A 20,907-nucleotide genomic window follows, 5' to 3' on the forward strand; every position below is an offset into this window, starting at 1 on the left:
ACCCCCGACACCCACATGTCAGACCACAACCAGACACTGCTGTACCTGAGATCCACGGACAAGTCACCCACACAAAAGTCCCACTTGGGCTGTCTCAACAACTTGCCACCATCCTTCAAGTGGCCCAAACAGTTAGCCATTGAATACACCAACATGACCAACAGAACAGAGATTAAAGAGCTGCTTGTAAACTTTCACACAAAATCCTATACATCAAACCAGCAAGGGGTCAACCTGGCAGTAAACGACTTTAATAACATTCTATATACCATGGCAGAGCTAGCAGACCTCAGAAGGACCAACTCCAAGAGACCTACAAATAAACAAGGCCAAAAATGGTTTGACAAAGAATGCAAGGCACTGCGCAACTCCCTAAGGGTAGCCTCAAATCAAAAACACAGAGACCCTGACAACAAAGAGCTAAGAGCGGTCCATGACACCCTACAGAGGCAATACAAGCGAACCCTCAAGGAGAAAAAACAAAAGCACATCCCCCACAAACTGCAGCAGCTCGAAGACTCCCTCCAGGACAACTCATTCTGGGAGACATGGAGCCATATCGGTACAAATCCCAAGCAAAGCACCCTCCAACATTCAAAATGGCAACATCTGGCACAGCTACTTCAAGGGCCTCTACAAGAATATCCCAGAAAAAGACCTAACCCCAGAACAAGAGCATCTAATGACTAAATTGAGGGACATGGAGGAGACAATCAAGGACTTTCAAAATCCTCTGGACATACCAATCAGTGTGCTGGAAATAAAAGACAATCAAACTGCTAAAATGTAAGAAGGCCGCAGGCAGTGACGGCATCCTGCCTGAGATGATCAAATACAGTTCCCCAGACATTCATGCAGCACTGGCAAAACTATTCACCCATGTCCTGAGTGCCGGCTACTTCCCTCAAAGCTGGAATCAAGGTCTGATAACGCCCATCTACAAGAATGGAGACCGATATGATCCAGCAAACTACAGAGGGATCTGTGTCAACAGCATTCTGGGAAAACTGTTTAACAGCATCATTAATAAAAGGATTCATAATAGAAGGATCACCTTCCTCACCCAGGGTGACATCCTCAGCAGAAGCCAAGCTGGGTTCATGCCAAACCACCGCACCACCGATCACATCTACACCCTGCAAAGCCTCATCAAGACCCACGTCCACGGCAAAAAACAGGGGAAAATATTTGCATGTTTCGTGAACTTCAAAAAGGCATTTGACTCAGTGTGGCATCCAGGCCTGTTCCTGAAACTTCTGGAGAGCGGAATAGGCGGCAGAACCTACGACGTGATCAAGAGCTAATACACTGAGAACCGGTGCAGTGTGAAGGTGAACAGGAAGAGGACGGCCTTCTTCCGACAGGGCCGTGGGGTCAGACAGGGCTGCAGCCTGAGCCCAACCCTATTCAACATCTATATAAATGGACTAGCAGCAGCTCTAGAGTCCTCCCCCACTCCAGGTCTCAGTCTGCATGACCGAGAGGTGAAGATCCTGCTGTACGCAGGTGACCTCCTGCTACTCTCCCCAACTGAGAGGCCTCCAAGATAGCCTAGCAGTACTGGAAACATTCAGCACCACATGGGCGCTTCCCATCAACCAAAAGAAGACCAAAGTCATGGTGTTTCAGAAGAGGAACCAGAATAAAATAAACACTCCCTGCTTCACATTAAATGGCTCAACGCTGGAGAAAACCAGCAGCTATACCTACCTCTGTCTGGAGCTAAGCAATAACGGGAGCCTCAAGAAAGCAGCAGAAGCCCTGAAAGGAAAAGCGTGCAGAACCTTCTGCGCCATCAGAAGACAACTGTACCACCTCAAACCACCTGTGAGAGTCGGGCTCAAGATATTTGACAGCGTCATCACCCCTATACTGCTGTATGGCAGCGAGGTATGGGGCCCAGTGATCTACCCAGACCACACAAAGTGGGATTCCAGCCCAACTGAAGTATTCCACATGGAGTTCTGTAAATATCTCCTCCAAGTCCATCACAGCACCTCAAACAAAGCCTTTCGGGCAGAGCTGGGCTGATTCCCCTTATGGCTCAGTATACGCAAGAGGGCGCTATCGCACCACTCGCACATACAGAACAGCAACCGCAGCTCCTACCATCATAAAGCCCTGCTGAGCCGGAGCCCAGAGCAAGCCAGGAACCCCAGCAGCGAGTCCAGCCAAAGTCAGCAACACACCCTGACAAAAGCCCAAATAAAAGATCTCAGAGAGCCGTAAGATGCAATACATAGACGACTGGAAGAGTGAATTAGAGAACTCCCAGAAACTCACCATCTACCGGTCACTGCAGAGGGACTACACTCTGGCCCCATATCTGGAAAGGTTACGCCACCCCAAAGACAGGCAGACCCTAAGCTCATACAGACTGAGTGCCCACAGCCTAGAGGTGGAAACAGGGTGGCACCGACAGACGTACAAGCCGCAGGAGAACAGACTGTGCCAGCACTGCCAGCAGGGGGCTCTGGAGGACGAGGCACACTTCCTGCTGCACTGCGACAAATACTCAGCAGTGAGGGCCTCCCACTTCCAGAAACTTACCACTCACACCCCGGACTTTCCATCCATGGACGAGGACATGAAACTCCGCTTCCTACTGGGGGAAGAGGAATCAATGGTGGAGATCGCTGCCCAATATGTCACCACATGTCATAAGCTGAGGGGAACATAAGGCCCCTAAATGGACTTTCAGAGCCCAAATTGTGCCCCCCAACTCCCCATAACCCTGATCCCCTCCCACCCCACTTACTGTATTTCTCCTGCTTTGGCAACACTAATTGTATTTTGGTCCTGCCAATAAAGCATATTTGAATTTGAATTTGAGAGAGCGCGAGCGCGAGAGAGAGAGCGCGCGATAGAGAGAGCGCGCGATAGAGAGCGCGCGCGCGCGATAGAGAGAGCGCGCGAGAGAGCTCGCGCGGAGAGAGCGCGCGAGAGAGAGCGCGCGAGAGAGCGCGAGAGAGAGAGAGCGAGATATATAGAGAGCGAGATATATAGAGAGCGAGATATATATATATAGAGAGAGAGAGAGAAAGAGAGAGAGAAAGAGAGAGAAAGAGAGAGAAAGAGAGAGAGAGAAAGAGAGAGAGAAAGAAAGAGAAAGAGAGAGAGAGAAAGAGAGAGAAAGAGAAAGAGAGAAAGAGAAAGAAAGAGAGAAGGAGAGAGAAAGAAAGAGAGAAGGAGAGAAAGAGAGAAAGAGAGAGAGAGAGAGAGAGAGAAAGATCGAGCGAAAGCGAAAGAGAGCGAGAAAGAGATAGGATCCTGTCTATCAGTATACCACCATTCAAATGAGTTTGTGTGCTGTTTAGTCAGGATACAGCGACTTGCAGTATTTGGACGCAGCTCAAAAACGCTACAAGTGCCCAAATTTCTGCCACAATATGGCACCTTTTTGAACAGCATAGTGCGCACAAGAAACCCAAATTCCCATAGACTAAGCTTGAAAAGCAGAACACATCCATTTTGGCATTAAACGCTGCCGTTGAAAAAGCAGCAAAAAAGCAGGTAAAAAGCAAAGTGTGGTCATACCCTTAGGCCGGTTTCAGACGTCTGTGTTTAATCAGGTACAAGTCACACGCATCGGTATGGTCATGGGTGGGTCAAACGTGTGACATCTGTGTTTGCATACGTGTGACATCAGTGTGACACGTACCAGAGAAAACACGGATCTTTAAAATAAAAAGATTTTCTATATTCACCTGAACCCAGTGCTGTTTTCATTGTCCCCACGATGCTCCAGCTTCCAGCTCCTCAGTGCGGTGAATATTCAGTAAGTATAATGAGCGGCGGTCAGGAGCGGGAGACAGCAGAGCCGAAGAAAACAACACTGGATACAGGTAAATATAGAAAATCTTTTATTTCAAAGACACATGTTTTCTCCGGTACGTGTCACACTGATGTCACATGGATCACATCAGTGTGCGGTCCGTGTGACACCATTGCTGCCAGCAGAAAATGGACATGTCTGTTCGAGCGGGGCCACACGGTCAGTGTGAAAACACAGCCGTGTGAGTAACACCATAGAATAACATGGGGTATGTGTGGCATCCGTGTTAAAAATGGATGTCACACGTACCTGAAACATGGACATCTGAAAGTGCTTTAGTTTGTATTAAAGATCATCGTCCGGTGTAAACAAGACTTGCTCTGCCAAGAACAAGGGCAGCCTATGCGCTCTGAACAATCTATTAAGGTGGGTTTACAGAAACCAATTTTGCAGACTGCTGATTGGTAAACATTAACAGAACGGTGGACATTTAATAGCCTGTATACAAAGGTCAGACCACATTTAACGGCATCCACTGAGTGATCTGTACTAGACCATTCAATGTGCATATGCTACCATAGTTCTCGGTAGTACAAGTCCTGTATACACAGGACGATGCATTGCCAAGAACAATGTTTTTCTCATTGCTCGTTCCTCAAGTGATTAGCAGCTTGTTTAGACTGCAACATGGTTGTGATGGTGGGATATGGAGGGAGGTGTATCATGTTGTGCAGATTTGTAATTTAAGCTTGGTTCACTGTCCATTATTTGCACTGCTTGTGTGTACATTTTATTGTCTGTAGGTAATTACACCCTGTAGTGTTCCTGTCCCTAAGTCTGGGGGAGGGGGCCTGGGATCCACTCACTGTAAACTCTCTGCTTACCTGGGGGATTTGGCGGTCTGTTTGAGAACTTGAAGTGAGAAGGAAGAAGATTGATCCTCTGGGAGTGAAAAGCTGAGGTTGCGGCCAGCATGCCAGAGAGACTGTGAAAACCCCCCATTTGCCTGGAAAAGGACTGCTGGAGGATTGTGACTAAACCCCGGGACATTTTTGCCATTACTGTACAATTTTACCCTCTGTTTTGTGGATAATGTTACGGACCATTTGATTTGCTTGGAATAAATGTTTATTGAATTCTTCAGCCATCTCTCGCTCTGTTGATTGGGTGATCTGAACCCCGTCACAATTGTAAACTGAACTTTCATACAAACACACGCAACAATAGCTTGCAGTGTAAATGCACCTCACTGATCGTTCTGTGCACATATGAAGGTATGTGCGCACATCGCAGATTTGTATGCACACAAAAATCGCATGCTTTGGCAGGAAAAATACAGCAGAAAAAAAAATGCTTGTTCTATCGGGTGTTTGTGAGTTTTGGTTTGTTTTTTTAAGCATTTTTCTGGCATTTTTCCATTTGTTTGTTTTTGTTTTAGAAATGGCAATCATGGGGGTTCCTGCACTGTACCCCACGATCACAGCTGGGTCTCTGGCTGATATTACAGCTGAGACCCGGCTCTTACTGTCAGGAGTGGTGCCCGCACCGCTCCTGGCAGTTTAACCCCCTGAAAGCTGCGATCGGAGCATTGAGGAGGCAGGAAGAAGTATCGCTTAGGCAATTTCACATTTTTGGGCAAAAAAAGAAAAAAAAAAAAAGGCTTCTTTGGATTTTTTATTGCCAGTGAAGGTAACACCAAGCAGTGGGGGTTAGCAGCCAGTAGCTGCTTGGGTTACCCTTATCAATAAAAGATACAGCGGGAGCCCATGCATTTTTTTTTTACCCCTAAGCCTAGGCTTAGGGTTGTGTGTTTGGGGTTTATATTTTTAAATTTTTTTTTAAAGAATTTAAAAAAAAAAAAAATTGACATGGGCTTTGCCCATAGAGTAGCTGAGCATTTTACTGCTCACTCCTCCCTACTCCTGACCTCATAGCCAGCAGAACAAGTAATCAGATCAGCTGACTCGAGTGTCAGCCGATTACTTGTTCTATGTACCCCTGCATCCATCACAGTGTGTGCGGGCTGTGAGGTCAGCTAAGTTCGGCTGGCACTGGAGTCCGCTGATCTGAACTCAGCTGACCTCACAGCCCGCACACTCTGCGAATGGATGCAGCGGGACACAGAACAAGTAATCGGCTGACACTGGAGTCAGCTGATCTGATTACTTGTTCTGCTGGCTATGAGGTCAGGAGTTCAGATCAGCTGACTCCAGTGCCGGCCAAACTCAGCTGAATTCCACAGCCCGCACATGCTGCGATGAATGCAGGGGGACACAGAACAAGTAATCGTCCGGCACTGGAGTCAGCTGATCTGAACTCCTGACCACACAGCCCGCACATGGTCACATGTGATCGGCAGCAGGCAGTGACTGCTGTTAACCTGCATCGATCGCAGTGTGTGCGGGCTGTGAGTTCAGGAGTTCAGTCGACTCCAGATCAGCTGACTCCAGTGCCGGCCGATAAATTTTGTGTCCCGCTGCATCCAGGATCCGATAAAATAACAATTGCGGTTGCATGCGTTGCACATTCAATCCACAGGATCTGGACATATGCGGTTTGCGTTTTTTTGCCAAAACGTTGATGTGAAAGTAGCCTTACCTCTCCCTTGTGCGCAAGTCCGTGTAATACGATCACAGGGACCCGATCGCTGCTATGGCAACCTGGGTGGTTACCATGACGACCCAGGCTTACTGAGCTACGGAGAGCATCACACACCATGCCGGATGCATGGTGTGTGAGGGAAAGTGTCAGTGCAGCACTGACAGATATAATCCACTGTAGTGATCGACATTGAGCACTGCAGTGGATTATATCCGCAGAAAAAAACCGCAGAAAGAATTTACATACTGCTCTTTTTTCTGGAAATATGAAAGAAAAAAGTAGATTTTGGGTACTTACCGTAAAATCTCTTTCTCGGAGCCTTCATTGGGGGACACAGGAAACCATGGGTGTATGCTGCTGGGACTAGGAGGTGACACTATGCAAATAAGAAAGTTGGCTCCTCCCACGTAGTATACACCCACTGACTGGAGCTGAGGAGATCAGTTTGTGTAAAAGCAGTACGAGGAGAAGCTTGAAATCCAGAACATTCCGGATCCATTGAAGTCTTAGAAAAGGGCGGGTGTTGTGTCCCCCAATGAAGGCTCCGAGAAAGAGATTTTACGGTGAGTACCCAAAATCTACTTTTCTCTATCGCTTCATTGGGGGACACAGGAAACCATGGGACGTCCTAAAGCAGTCCCCAAGGGTGGGAAGAAAGAGACCCGAAAACAGGGTTAGCAGAGACAAGATTCTGTGACCGAAACCTGGTCCTAGACCCCGTAAGGAACCCCTACCCGGCCAGGGGCCAAAGTATAGAAGAAGAGTTAGAGTACTAGGGAGTACTAAGAACTAGTGTAAAATGTGTGTGCTGGGGAATAGGATGATCAGGGAGAAACTGCATCCTCTGAGATCTGTACCTAAGAAAGCTAAGGATCTAAGGCGACTGACAGCAATGGGTCGGCTGGGAGCAAAAACCCGACAGGCCATGGTACTACGTTTGAGAGAGGAAGAATGAACGAAGAACTACGGTACCTGGTAGAGGAAGGTGCCAGGTAAGTGGAGGCCAACGGAGCCTTGGCCCTTTACTGCCACAGGACAACTAAAAGGAAAACCGACTGCCTAAAATGGTGCAGGGGAGACGAGATACTGTAAGGGGATTCCGCCATAGGGGAACTTGACCTGTTGATTACACAGCACCTGAGGGAAGTGATCTGACCCTAGTGGACGAAACAGCCTGCAGGCGGGAAGATGATACGGGAGATAAATCCCCTGTGTATAGAAGCGGTCTAGAGAACTTGTGAAGTCCGGAGAAAAAGGAAAAGGTTAAGGAGCCAAGGAAATCCAATAAACAATTACCACTATGACCTGACAGACAGGAGAAGGGAGTCCGGGCATCTACAATGGCGTGACTGGGAAAACTCGAACTCTGGAATCGGGTACTAGATGACCCTTGAAGTGAATTACTGGAAGGAGAACCCCCTATGGGGGAGGGCTCTTGCGAATGAAAAAAGGGGCCCAAGACCTGGGAAGTATGACCTGTAATGGGAGAAGGAAGAACCCTTTCGAGGGGGACTCAAGGAAGAGTTGGACTATGTGACCGGCCTAAGCGCTAGTCGACCAGAGGAGTGACGCCTATCCTTGGAAGGTGGCAAGGAAAAAACGGAGGAGTGACGGAAGAATGAGTAAAATGTTATTATTATTACTATTATTATAAAACGCGTCACCACGTCACAACCAGAAGTGACGACAAAGGGAAAGAAATGACAGAGAATATGGGAGCTTAAATGGTCTGGCAGGAACTCTGAGACCAAGCGGTGGCGAGTGGTCGCGGAATTTGGTATGGCGGGGACTTCGGAGAGATCTAGCATATCTCCAAGAGCCATCCAGAATGGCTACGAGAGGGGGAAAAGGAGGTAGACCCGGGACAGGGGAAATGAAGACCCCTCTTGGCCTGAAACTGAAGAAGGTCAAGTCTAGGTGTTAGTGGAGATTGGCAGATTAGACGGGGACCACTCGCTGTAGTGTTGAGTGTTCGGGTGGAGACACCCAGTGGCCTGAGCATTCTGGACTCCCTGAAGAATTCTGCTGCGGAAAGTAGACAGAAGACAATTATATGAAACCTTACAACTTGTCCGGAAGAGTGGGCCCAATGACTGGGCCGTCAGGATACTAGAAGTCCCTTGGTGAAGCTGGTCCTCCGTGGAATCAATACTGGTTAGACGATCCTGTGTGTGGTTCTTAACTTCATCTGTTGACTGTGGAGGGACTGAGGAAATCTGATCTCTATCTGAAAGAGAGAATATGTCAGTAACGATATATAGTTTTAAACCTTTACAGTACCTGGCCGGAACCCTAGTGGAGGGGGCGGCCAAGGCTGGTCTAGGCCAAAGAATAGGCAGATACCAGAAGAACTATGAACCACCTGAGGAAGGTGGCAGGAAGTAAAACGGACAACATATTGGTTAGCAGACAGAGCTGCCCCTTGCTTACCTCATTTGAAAACCAAAATGACTGCTGCTTCAAGAAGCGATGCAGCCAACGTACGGTCAAGAGAGAAAAGCCCTACCTTGTGGCTACCTTAGATGAATGGTGCAAGGTAGGAGAAGGTCCCGGGCCACTGGGAAGCGACCAGATGAGAACTGCTGCTGCCGTGCTGCGTCATGGGGTCCGTGGTTGCTGCAGGGAGTGAATCACACGACCCTCCAGTCAGAAGGTCACGTGTAACCTTACCTCGAGATCACGTTACACGGATGGTGTGAGGTAGGAGATGGATGCAGATCGCTGAAAAGTGAGTAAATAACTGCTGCAGAAAGAGAAGACAATGAACTGGCCAGAGGATTCTGGCTTACCTTCTGTTTTCCTGAATGGGTGGTCTGAAGTAGGAGAAAACCCCCGGGTCACTGGGAAGTAACCTAATGACCGTTGCTGCTGTACCACGTTAGGGGTCCATGGAGACCACAGTCCTCGCCTCAGTCGAAGATGAAGGAGATACATGACCCACTAGGTGAGGTAGACTGTTCGAGTCACTGGGTCGTGAGCAGAGCAACACATACCTGTTACAGTATCCAGCTTCTGGTCCGGAGAAACGCTAGCCTATTGGATAGCGGGCAGGATCATCGATCTTGAATACTGGCACTGAACGTGATAGCTGCTGGCGTGCCGCCTCATGGGGCAGTGTTGGATGGAGCACTCGCCTCGGTCAAAGATGAGCGGAAAAGTTGAACAAGGCACTCAAGCCTGTTGCTGTATTCGGCTTCTGGTTCTGATAAGTGCTGGCCCATAGGCAAGTGGGCAGGCTCAGCAATCCTGTCCCGCTGTAGTAGACAGGTGCATACAGAAACACTGGCATACAGGATAGAGGGTACATTCTGGCAACACTAGCACACCCGATGGTGGGTAGGTGCATAGAGAAACACTGGATAGTGGATACTGGCACCCTGGAAGATGGACCGACATATAGAGACACTGGCACACGAGCAAGTGGACAGGTCTATGGAACGGTCAATCTGGATGGTGGACAGGTTGACAGAAAAGGTAATAGCACACTAAATCTGACAGGTGCAAGAAGAAACCTGACCCCCTAAACAGTGAGAGGATTCACACAACACTGTTACAGTGGTGTAGACAGGTGCGCCTAGAAACCTTGTTACACTGCGTAGTGTAAGGGCTCGTGGAAAACACTGGTACACCAGAGTAAACAAATGCACGTAGAAACACTGGCCCACGGAATAGCGGGCAGGGTCCCCAAAGCACCTGGGTATTGGAGCACACAGGCAAGACGCAGACACTGGCACACTGGATAGTGGACAGGTACGGGGAAACGCTGGCATACAGGAGTAGGTCAGTGCGTCGAGAAACGCTGGCCCACTGTATAGTGGACAAGTACAAGGAAACACTAGCACACCGAAGAGGACTAGTACATAAAGAACACTGGCACACTGGTGACACTTGCACACTGGTGAAGACTGGTGTAGAGAGAAAGGCACCTGCGCACTGTAACAGACAGGTAGCACGTAGAGACACTGACACGTAGGATAGAGGACAGGCACATGGAAACACAGGGCGTAAACCTGGAACACACTGGAAAACTGACAGGTTCACGGAGACACTGGAGCGTTCACGGAAAGGGCCATGTCATGGACCGCTGGGTAAGCAACGTGCGTAGCGAAATATGGGTTTCTGACTGCTGGGTAGAGCGCCATAATCTATCCGTAACGTGACGGATAATCGGGCGCAAGAGCGATACTTTGGGAAGATTTAGAATGCTGTAGTGACGTCCACAGGCGTATAATACAGCTAGACACATAGGATCAGTGATTAGTGCTATAGTCGTATAATACCTGGAAGACAGAATGGCCAACTGACAGTGAACGCCCAGAATTCAGGAGCACATCTGTGCTAGGTGAGATGTGAGGAGAATGTCTGAGTGTACATCACAAAAACAGGAAACAATAAAATTGTGCGACATACGGCTTCTTCACAAAGCAGTACCATAGTGAACGGGCCTGCCCCTTCACAACCAGTACCCCAGTGAATGGGCCTGCTTCCTCACAAACAGTACCACAGTGAGTGGGCCTGCCCCCTCACAAACAGTACCATAGGGAATGAGCCTGCTTCCTCACAACCAGTACCCCAGTGAATGGACTTGCTTCTTCACAAACAGCACCACAGTGAAAGGGCTTGCATGTTCAGAGACAACAGTACCCTAGGAATGAGCCCTGAGAGAGATGACAGCTTGATGCCTGGGGGTGAGTTCTGCAAAGAAGCGCTGACTGACACTGAAGTCTGGGGAGCAGTGGACTAATCCCTGCTAGTGAGGGTGCGCTGGGGCCAACACTGCCTGCGGGTGGGCGCTGTGTCGCAAACTTGCAGCGGTGGTCTGGGAAGGGAAGGACGCAGCGGCGCTAGGAGCGCTTACCTGGTCGGTGGATCGGGCCTGGTGGCGGCGCTAGCAGCGCTTACCCGCGTGGAGGCAGAGGCGCGGCGGCGGCGATAGCGGCGCTTACCCGGTCGGAGGCTCGGGTCCTGCGGCGGCTGCAGAGACGACCTACCCGGGCGGGGAGTATCGGGCCTCGCGGCGGCGGCGGCAGCGTCGCTTACCAGGAGGGAAGGGCCTGGTCCAGTGGAGGCGCAGGAATGACGCGCGCCGGGGATTGGCGCCAGGAAGTGACGACAGATGCCGGGAGGAGGACTGGGACCGCGCGAGAAAATAGAGGCGGGAGATTTGAAAAGCCCGCGCGCGGACAGAATTCCGGCTGGGGGCGTGGCCTGGAGAGGCGCGCGGACACTGAGGGGGCCGCAATGGAGCCGGGGCCTAAATTTTGAAAGTGGGACGCCGGGCCGCAATGGAGCCGGGGGATAAATTTGAAAGTGAGCCGCCGGAGGTGACGCCGGGCAACAATGGAGCCGGGGGCTAAATTTTAAGGTAGGTCGCCGGAGGGGACGTCAGGTAGAGGACGCCACGGTGGGGGGCCGATCGGGGGAGCGCAGGGAGGATACGCTACAGGGGAAGCCAACTACAGAGGGGCCTGTGGAGGGGGCTCTAAGAGAGATGTAGGACCCCCTGACCCAAGTCGAGAAGGGGCTGTGGGGTTTCTATACCGGGATCCCTCCCCATAACCCGGGACGGGGAAGAAGGAGGGGGGAGTGCAGAGTACTTATCTTGAGGTCCCGGCTTGTCCTGAGGTGATCCTGGATCCATCCTGGAAGGCGAGCGAAGACATCTCGACGGTCGTCCCGGGCATAGTCGAGGGGAGACCGGAAGGGTACCTCTCCATCCTGGGTACGGTCTTCGTCCTCCTACCCCACAATCAGGCTCGGGAGCGAGAGAGTTTGGGGAGGGGGGCAAGGACCATCCGCCTGTCCCTCTGTGCGGATGCCCCCAAAACCGTCTTGAAAGTGTTAGGGGGGTAGGGTCCTGCCAGACAGACACTGAGGACAACGGAAGTGGCGGACGGACCCCACTTCTGTGCGACCGGTCTCTAGGGGGGAGAGCAGGGTGAGCGATTACACCGTCGCCCGATGAGCTGTGTCTGAAAAACAAAAGGGAAAACATTAATAAAACACAACAATACAAACCTGAGGGGCTGAGAGCAGCCCCTGCGTGTCCAACCTCCTCGGACACTAAGCAAAAACTGATCTCCTCAGCTCCAGTCAGTGGGTGTATACTACGTGGGAGGAGCCAACTTTCTTATTTGCATAGTGTCACCTCCTAGTCCCAGCAGCATACACCCATGGTTTCCTGTGTCCCCCAATGAAGCGATAGAGAAAAAAGCAACATGTGCACAGCAAGTCAGGATTCTTGTAGATTTTGCTGGCATGTGTTTTTCCTTGTAGAATTGATTAAAACCTACAAGGAAAAAGAAGCAGCAAAAATGCAACATGTGCACATGGCCTTATGCAGTCTGCCTTTATTACTATGCAGGCTATTAATCCACTGCTGATGGGCAGGTAGGTACAGATAGGCAGTGCACATCACAATGTAAAAGCATCTTTACTACTGACCTTTCTTCCAGCAGGATCATTTCTGTTTTGTCTAGGAGGTGCAATGTTCACAAGGCCGTTAAACCCTGGCTGATGTGTGACTTACAAGTCACTGTATAGGACTAATCAGTTGCTTACTAGCCTGCCTTTATACTGTTTGCTCAGCACAATATTGTAAACCTCGATAATGATGTACTTTTCCAGTGTAAACCTTTAACCATGTTCATCATTTACAGCACACACTTAAAAAAAAGAAGTTTCCATGTGTCTATTAAACCACCCGAGAAAAAGGACAGATGATCATACTGGTCTTGTAATGTAAACTCCACCTGTAAAACCTGTTCCAGAATAAGAGTGTTCCAGATTTACATTTACATAAGAGACGCATACAAAATTTTCTTTATTTATTAAATTCTCTTAAAACAAACCAGAAAAAGAGCAGAAAAACCCACCCACAAAATCAAAACCACACAATAATGCTGTCCACTAACCCACCCCAATTATACAGTAAATACAGTGTGAGACAATAAGAGAAAATCCCAACAATGAAAGCACCCTCTTACTGTCCACCTACACCCAAAATGAAAACAAAAAGCAACCAAATAAAAAATCCTCGCACCAACCCTCTTAGCCTAATTTCAGCCCTGCACTGCAGCCTGAAATAGCGTAGGTAAAGGGTCTAGAGTTGTAGCAGCAGGACTTGCAAAGCACTCTACTGCCATCCTGTGGCACAAGCTTTTACTGCAAGCATTAAGCCATCCACTACTGGTGCTCAGGGACCATCCTTGGCATTTCAGTAGAGCAAAGCCTCAAATATCTCCTCTATTTCTCTAGTATTGCATGACCCAGCTGGTAACATGGTCAAAGAACTAAAGAGTGAAAATTTATCATTGTCTTTTTAATTAAGGGAGCGAGGCAAGAATGGGAGCAATAGGTGGCGTCAAGATTCCTCATTGCCAGAATCATCCTGGTCTTCATAGCAGCTGTCACCTTCATCCTCCATGTCATCATCCTCATAGTAGTCATCGTAGAAAAGGTCAGATCCTTCGTCTGGAGCTGTAACCTTGGTTTTTACACAATATTCAGCCAGTGTGGTGGGAACCTTTACGCCGTCATTTTCTGCATCTGCCTTAGTGGTGAGAACTTGCTTCCTATGAAATCAAACAGAAATAAGCCTATAATGGTTTCTGTGACGACAGACTACAGGGCACATTGCCATAGTATTGCAGAAGGTCCATTTCAGTGCTGAATTGTCAAGTAACTTTTGTAGGCAATCGTGGCACATCAGTCCATAGCTTGTGTGTGGTATTGTAGCTTGGGTCCATTCACGTCACAGGATCGGACCCACATACCAGATACAACCCATGAAAAGATATGCTCCTATTTTTGGGGAAGAAGCCAATATTTTCTCACCCTGTACTACCCTGCACAGTGGAGATTTACTGCCACATCTATTAACTGAACTTGTCCCATGAGTATTAATACAGTAAATTAGACTGCCTATCTGAAACCCAAGGACAAGGCAGGAAAAGCGCATGCTTTAACCCCTTCACGACCGGCCGATTTTTCGCTTTCCGTTTTTTTTTTTCCGCCATTCTTTTTCTGAGACACGTAACTTTTTTATTTTTCAGTCAATATGGGCATGTGAGGGCTCATTTTTTGCGGAACGAGCTGTACTTTTAAATGAAACCATCAGTGTTACCATATAGTGTACTGGAAAACGGCAAAAAATTCCAAATGCAGAAAAATTGCAAAAAAAGTGCGATAGCACTATGGTTTTTGAGATATTTTATTCACTGTGTTCGCTATATGGTAAAACTGATGTGTGGGTGTGATGCCTCAGGTCAGTGCGAGTTCGTAGACACCAAACATGTATAGGTTTACTTTTATATAAGGGGTTAAAAAAAAATCGTAAGTTTGTCCGAAAAAAGTGGCGCACGTTTTACGCCATATTCCGTGACCCGTAGCGTTCTCATTTTTCGGGATCTATGGCTCAGTGACGGCTTATTTTTTGCGTCTCGAGCTGACATTTTTAACGGTACCATTTTTGCGCAGATGCTACGTTTTGATTGCCTCTTATTGCATTTTGCGCAAAAGTTGTGGCGACAAAAAAACGTCGTTTTGGCGTTTGGATTTTTTTTGCCGCTACGCCGCATACTGATCAGATTAATTGATTTTATATTTTGATAGATCGGGCGTTTCTGAACGCGGCGATACCAAATGTGTGTATATTTTTTTAACCCTTTAATTTTCAATGGGGCGAATGGGGGGTGATTTGAACTTTTAGGTTTTTTTGGTTTTTTTTATTTTTTTAAAACTTTTTTTTAACTTTTTTTTTTCATTTTACTAGTCCCCCTAGGGAGCTATTGCGATCAGCAGTCCGATCGCTCTGCACTATCTGCTGATCACAGCTACCTAGCTGTAAACAGCAGATACGCTCTCTTTCTCTTTTGCTGTGCCGCTGGTACAGCGAAAGTGAAAGCAAGTCAGGTGTAGTACAGGAGTCATCACATGACCCTGTACTACCATGACAACTATCGGAAGTCACGTGATCGCGTCACGTGACTTCCGGTATCGGGCGGTAAGTAAAACTTTACCGCGATCACGCTTATAATGGCGCTGTCACATATTGACAGCGCCATATAAGGGGTTAAACGGCACGAGCAGATAACGATTCTGCTCGTGCCTAGCAGGCACACATCTCAGCTGTGAAAATCAGCTGAGATGTGCGCCGATCGCAGCATGATGCTGCCGGCAGACCGCGGGCAGTAAGGTTATGACCGCAAGGACGTAATTTTACGGCCCGCGGTCGTTAAGGGGTTAATATAGCTATGAATACAGCTCCATTATTATAGATTAGTCGTTATTTATGTTAAAATGGTCAGTAATGCCTCCACCTCCAGACCACACACAACTTACCGGATAATGTCTGTGTACTCTCGATTGCGCCCCTTGCTTTCCTTCCATTTCCGGTACATGACAGACGCATCCACGTTAGCCGGTGAAAAGGTGTTTGGCTCATTTAGGAGGGAGATGACGCTGAGGAGGATCGTCCTATGTAGAATTTAAAACATATTCCTTATTAGCTCAATTAGGACATTTCTAAAAACAGTACACCTTCACACTAGAAATCCTAAATATGAAGTATATTCAGAGCCACATGACAGTCAGTTGTATCTGTACTGCACATGGCTACTACTCATTACACAGTGTCAGAGACTTGGAAAGTGGCCACGTTCCCTGCAGTTACCATTGTAGGAGAAATGTATTATTACATGCTGGTCATTTAAAAGGAATGGAGACCACAGGTGTCTGACATGTCTACATTCTCTGCCTGTTCCTTTCTTCACCCCAAGTCCCACCATTCTTACCCTAGCTCCTTTTATCTTGGTCCCAAATCTCTTCATCATGAAATATCACCAAGTACCTTTCATATGTGAAATTACTGTTATTTCATGACTACTTTCATTAGTAAAACTAGTGAATTAGCCTGATCTACTGTAAATTAGCTGGTCATGGCAACAATGGAGAAGATTTCTCCCCTAAATGTGTCAGGGTATGCCATAACTGTCTGATAGATTTAGGTCCTACCTATCAGCAGATTCCAAGCATCAATGGGTGCCCCGGCTGCCCTCTACATTCTCCACAAATCTAGGCCATACCTCTGACAAATGAGTTGGTGCAGGTGTGTGGTAAATTTACGTCACAATCTGGTACTGGATCACTGGACTAATAAGTGACTGTGTAAAGATGCAGAATATTCTCATCCAGCATGAGCCTTTTTATAAATTTGGATTTTTTTTTTAAGACTGTCAAAAGCAGGTTTTATGATTAAAAGATAGATAGGTTTAGTAAATCTGCCCCAATGTTTGCAGCAAGCAGCAGAAACAATGGTGCACTTTTAGATCTAGTGCAAGGGAAAAAAGAAACTTTACAACTATTTGCATTCCATCAGCTGAATGCCAGAAGTCAGGTAAACATTACACATAACAGGTGTGTGAACCTCAAAGTGGTTGGACCATCGTGGTCCTTTATAACCAAAAGATATGGCTACCTCTGTATTTCGCACCATAGTCAGTGAAGAAGTTAATGTGCATGCTCGTTTTTTTCTGACTTCTATGGGAGTTCCGAAAATAATTGAAGAATGCATATGGCTGCTTCTCCATATTCAAAAGAACTAGAGGGGGGCATGTTCATGATTAGGTGCAGTTCCCAGAGGTGTGTATTCATGGCATATCCACAGGAATGTCCAAGATAGGTTTTAACATGCAGCCATAGTGATGATCTGCAGGTAATATACCAATGCACAGCCTAATGCAATGTCTAGCTGATGAAGTTGCAATCTCCAGTTCACTGGATGGTACCTACAAGTGCATCTCAAATTATAATATCCTCAAAAAGTTAATTTCAGTAATTCAATACGAAAAGGGAAACGCATATATTATATAGAGTCATTACACACAGAGTGATCTATTTCACGTGTTTATTTCTGATAATATTGATGATTATGGCTTACAGCCAATGAAAACCCAAAAGTTATTATCTCAGAAAATTAGATTATCACAAAACACCTGCAAAGGCTTCCTAAGTGTTTAAAATGGTCCCTTGACTTCCAGATCTGGTCCTGGCTGAGGTGGCAGCCTAGAGGGGAAGCTCCCGCCACCCCCAGAGAAACCGACTTAAACAAGCCCCCCGGTCAAGTGGCTGAGCCGAAAACAACAGCGGGGAACCGGAAGCCTGCAGCTATGAAGCGGTACCTGTTAAGGAGTGCCGAAGGCGGAGAGGCATCCGGGAGAAGCGGCGACACTGACAGGCCGCGGTGGAGAGGAAGAAATCAGCATGGCGCTGGCGAGTCTGATGGGGAGGAGTCAGAGTCTCGGGCGCGAGACGCGGTAAAGCAAAGCCGAAGTGTGAGAGATGAGGGAGACGTGAGTGGGGTGACAGAAGAAGACTTAGCTGGAGAGAGATGGATGCAGGGGAATGAAGAGGGAGGATCGCAGTGGGAGGATGAGGGTGACATGGAGGGAGAAAAGAGAGAGGAAGAAGATGGCGGCAAGGCAGGGGTACATGGAGGAACAGGAGTGCTGGATGAAAGCGCAAACAAGCAGTACATGGGGAATAGCTCTGATCAAACACACAATAAACTGAATGCATGCTATTATACCCCTAACAAAGGGGGGGGGGGAAGCATCCTGGTACACTGCTATCACAGCCCTGCAAGCTAGTGGGAGAGGGAGGCAAAGGATCAGTGCAGACAAGGAGATCTAAGAAAGCAGCACCACCTGCAGGGCAAAACAAATACACACAGAGTTCAATGTGGACTATAAAAAAAATTGTCTAAAGAAGTGGCATCTCATCTGTCTAAAGAGATCAAGGTAGCCATTGAGGCAGCTATAGAAACATCACTAGCTGCTGTGCAAAAGCAGCTAAATGACCATGCAACTAGACTAACAGAATAGAGAATATCTGATAATGAGGAGGCAATACTGATTATGCAGGAGCAAATAGCAACTTTAATGAAATCTAACAACTACCTGAAAGATAAGGCGGAAGACCTGGAAAACAGGTCGAGACGCAACAATCTACGTTTAGTGGGGTTACCAGAATCGGTATCGCTGGGGCAGCTGGATAACATCTGTGAACTAGAGCTACCATAGGCCCTGGGCATATAGGCGAAATTTAGAGTCGAAAGAGCCCACAGAGTGGGACCACTGAGACAACAGGAGATGAATAAGGGAGACGGGCAAAACCCAAATAAGAAACCTCCACCAAGAGCCAGACAGGTGATAGTCAAGTACCTGAATTATAAACACAAAGAGGAAATACTGAAGACTTTTAACATGTGTTAGGGAAGGAGCGTCTCAAAATCCTGTCACCGGGGAAAACTTTTGGCAAATGCAGTGGAACCCCCTTGACCGCATGGGAATTTTCAGTAGCCCATATGCAACAGTTTTGTGTGTTTACCATTCGATTCAGGTAAAAAAGCGCTTTGTCGCACTACAGAACATTCCATGGCCAATTGCCATCCACTTCCACACTTGCCAGAAACATGAATGCAAATGTCATGCGGGTATCATTGTCATGAGGAAGAAGTTGTTAATGATGGTTGATTTTGTACGGGTATGCCCGCAAGACCTTTCGCAGAACTTTCCACACTGCTGTATGGGAGCCCCAATTGCCTGGAAACAGTGTGTGCTGCTGTTCACGGCAGGGTTGGTCGTGCCCTGATCCACGATGGCAGTGGCAATGTCCTCCACCACCTCTCTGCTTACCGGTCATCGCCCGCGCCCTGGTTGAACACGCAGTAACCTTGTTGCCTTAAAACGTGTCATCACCTGTCTCAGCGCTACGTGTGTGAAGGTCTTTCAAACGACGAAAAGCTCTCAGTGCAGCTGTAGCATTCGTGACTTTCTCATAAAACAACCGCACTAACAGCGCACGATCCGGCAAAGAGACAGGCATCTTGCAGACTGAGTTGCCAGGCGTGCTCACTGTACAGCACCACTTTTTCACCTGGTGGGGAGTTTTGGTATAAAAAAAATTGTTAAGATGCCTTCTGTTTCCCCATGCCTTGATTAGCAAACATACCAATTTTCAGCCAATTCTGTCCACTGGGTCAGTCTGTACACGGCTCCAAACACCTTAGGTTATTCTATGGCCATCTTGTATGTAAACGTCCGGTTTCAACTGTACATGATTTATGTTTGTGATAAATTTACTGTAGTAAAATGGTAACATCACTACTTATATCATGTAGCTGAAGTGCAGCAGATTCATCTCAACTAAAAGCCTAGATTCTTTGATCAGAAATAGAACAGAACAGAGGAATAGACACAGATACAGGAATAGACACAGATACAGGAATAGACACAGATACAGGAATAGAACCCCCCCCCACACACACACACACACACACACACACACACACACACACCAATAATCAGCTCCTACATAACAAGGAGACCCCCGAACTGGACCGCTCTGACACCCGGTGATGAGGAAGTCACAGATTCCAGGAAACCCAATAACCCTGCTGAGTTTGTAGCTGGCGGTCTGGGAGGCTGCGGGCCGGCAACTGATGGTACACGGGGGTCCGGCTGGCATTTTGGGAATCCTCCTTTCGCAGTCGCGCCCCTTCATTTGTAAATACAGTTATTTCACTTTGTAGCAGATCTCTATGGTTTCTAGAAGGGGGGGTGATGATCTGTGGCGGGGGTAGGGCTGTGTATATCGTGCTTCCAGGGCCCGGCCGGCTTGCCCACCATTATATTTAGAGGCGACTTCTGTTTCTTGGACAGCTGAGTGCTGCTATTCCAGCTCCGATGGCAGCTGCAGGGGAGCAAGACCCCCGTGCTTCAGGTTATTACTGGCTGTGCCAGTCGCCCCCAGGTCGGCCATGCCCCTCATCCAGAGGTGGGCCGTGCCCCTCGACCCAGAGGTGGGCTGTGCCCCTCGACCACGGGTCGACCGTGCCCCTCGACCCCGGGTCGACCGTGCCTCGGCCTGTAGCACATTTTTTCCATGGTGGGATATGTAGATTTCCATTTTCCACCTGTTCTGGGGCTGCACAGTCTTGACGCTCATAAATATTCATGCGGTTAGTGTCGCGGCCCCGGGGCGTTTGGCGGGGGCGCAGATACCGTGTCAATTTGACCCTTTCCATGCTGCATTCTAGAAAATATGGCCGCATTGATGGGGTCACTTATGTAGGAGTGCGGGGGAAGCATGCTCTATATAAATATCAGAGAGGTTCGGAAACGTGTCCGCTGCTGCAGAACTTCTTCAGTCTACTCTTCAGCGCCTAAGATTTGGTTTTGGGCATCACTTCTTTGCTGATAATGTTTCATAACCTTCCAGAATGCGCTCAGGATCTCCGCTTGCTGTCAGGGAATTGAAACATTCTGGAAGGTTGAACTAGATGGACCTAGGTCTTTTTTCTACCTCAGTAACTATGTAACAGGCATTTATAGGACATTTCATAACTTTCCCAAATTCTTATACAAAAATATTCATCACATTCTGCATTGAACCGCTGTTCCCAATTTATTATATATTTTAGGAGTCAGACAATTTTATACCAACTCCAACTCCACTAAAATGGACATCGA

General features: G+C 47.9%; 1 protein-coding gene across 1 annotated transcript in view; it reads right to left on the reverse strand.

The window, feature by feature from the left end:
• Positions 1 to 13,188: 13,188 nt before the first annotated feature.
• Positions 13,189 to 20,907, reverse strand: part of CDC34 (cell division cycle 34, ubiquitin conjugating enzyme) — a 37,827-nt gene continuing 30,108 nt past the window's right edge. Inside the window, 2 exon segments of the mRNA XM_075337882.1 lie at positions 13,189 to 13,950; positions 15,719 to 15,853. Coding sequence (XP_075193997.1) covers positions 13,740 to 13,950; positions 15,719 to 15,853 — 346 coding nt within the window. The 3' untranslated portion in view covers positions 13,189 to 13,739.

Source organism: Anomaloglossus baeobatrachus, chromosome 1, assembly GCF_048569485.1.
Source record: "Anomaloglossus baeobatrachus isolate aAnoBae1 chromosome 1, aAnoBae1.hap1, whole genome shotgun sequence".
NCBI classification, from domain to species: domain Eukaryota; kingdom Metazoa; phylum Chordata; class Amphibia; order Anura; family Aromobatidae; genus Anomaloglossus; species Anomaloglossus baeobatrachus.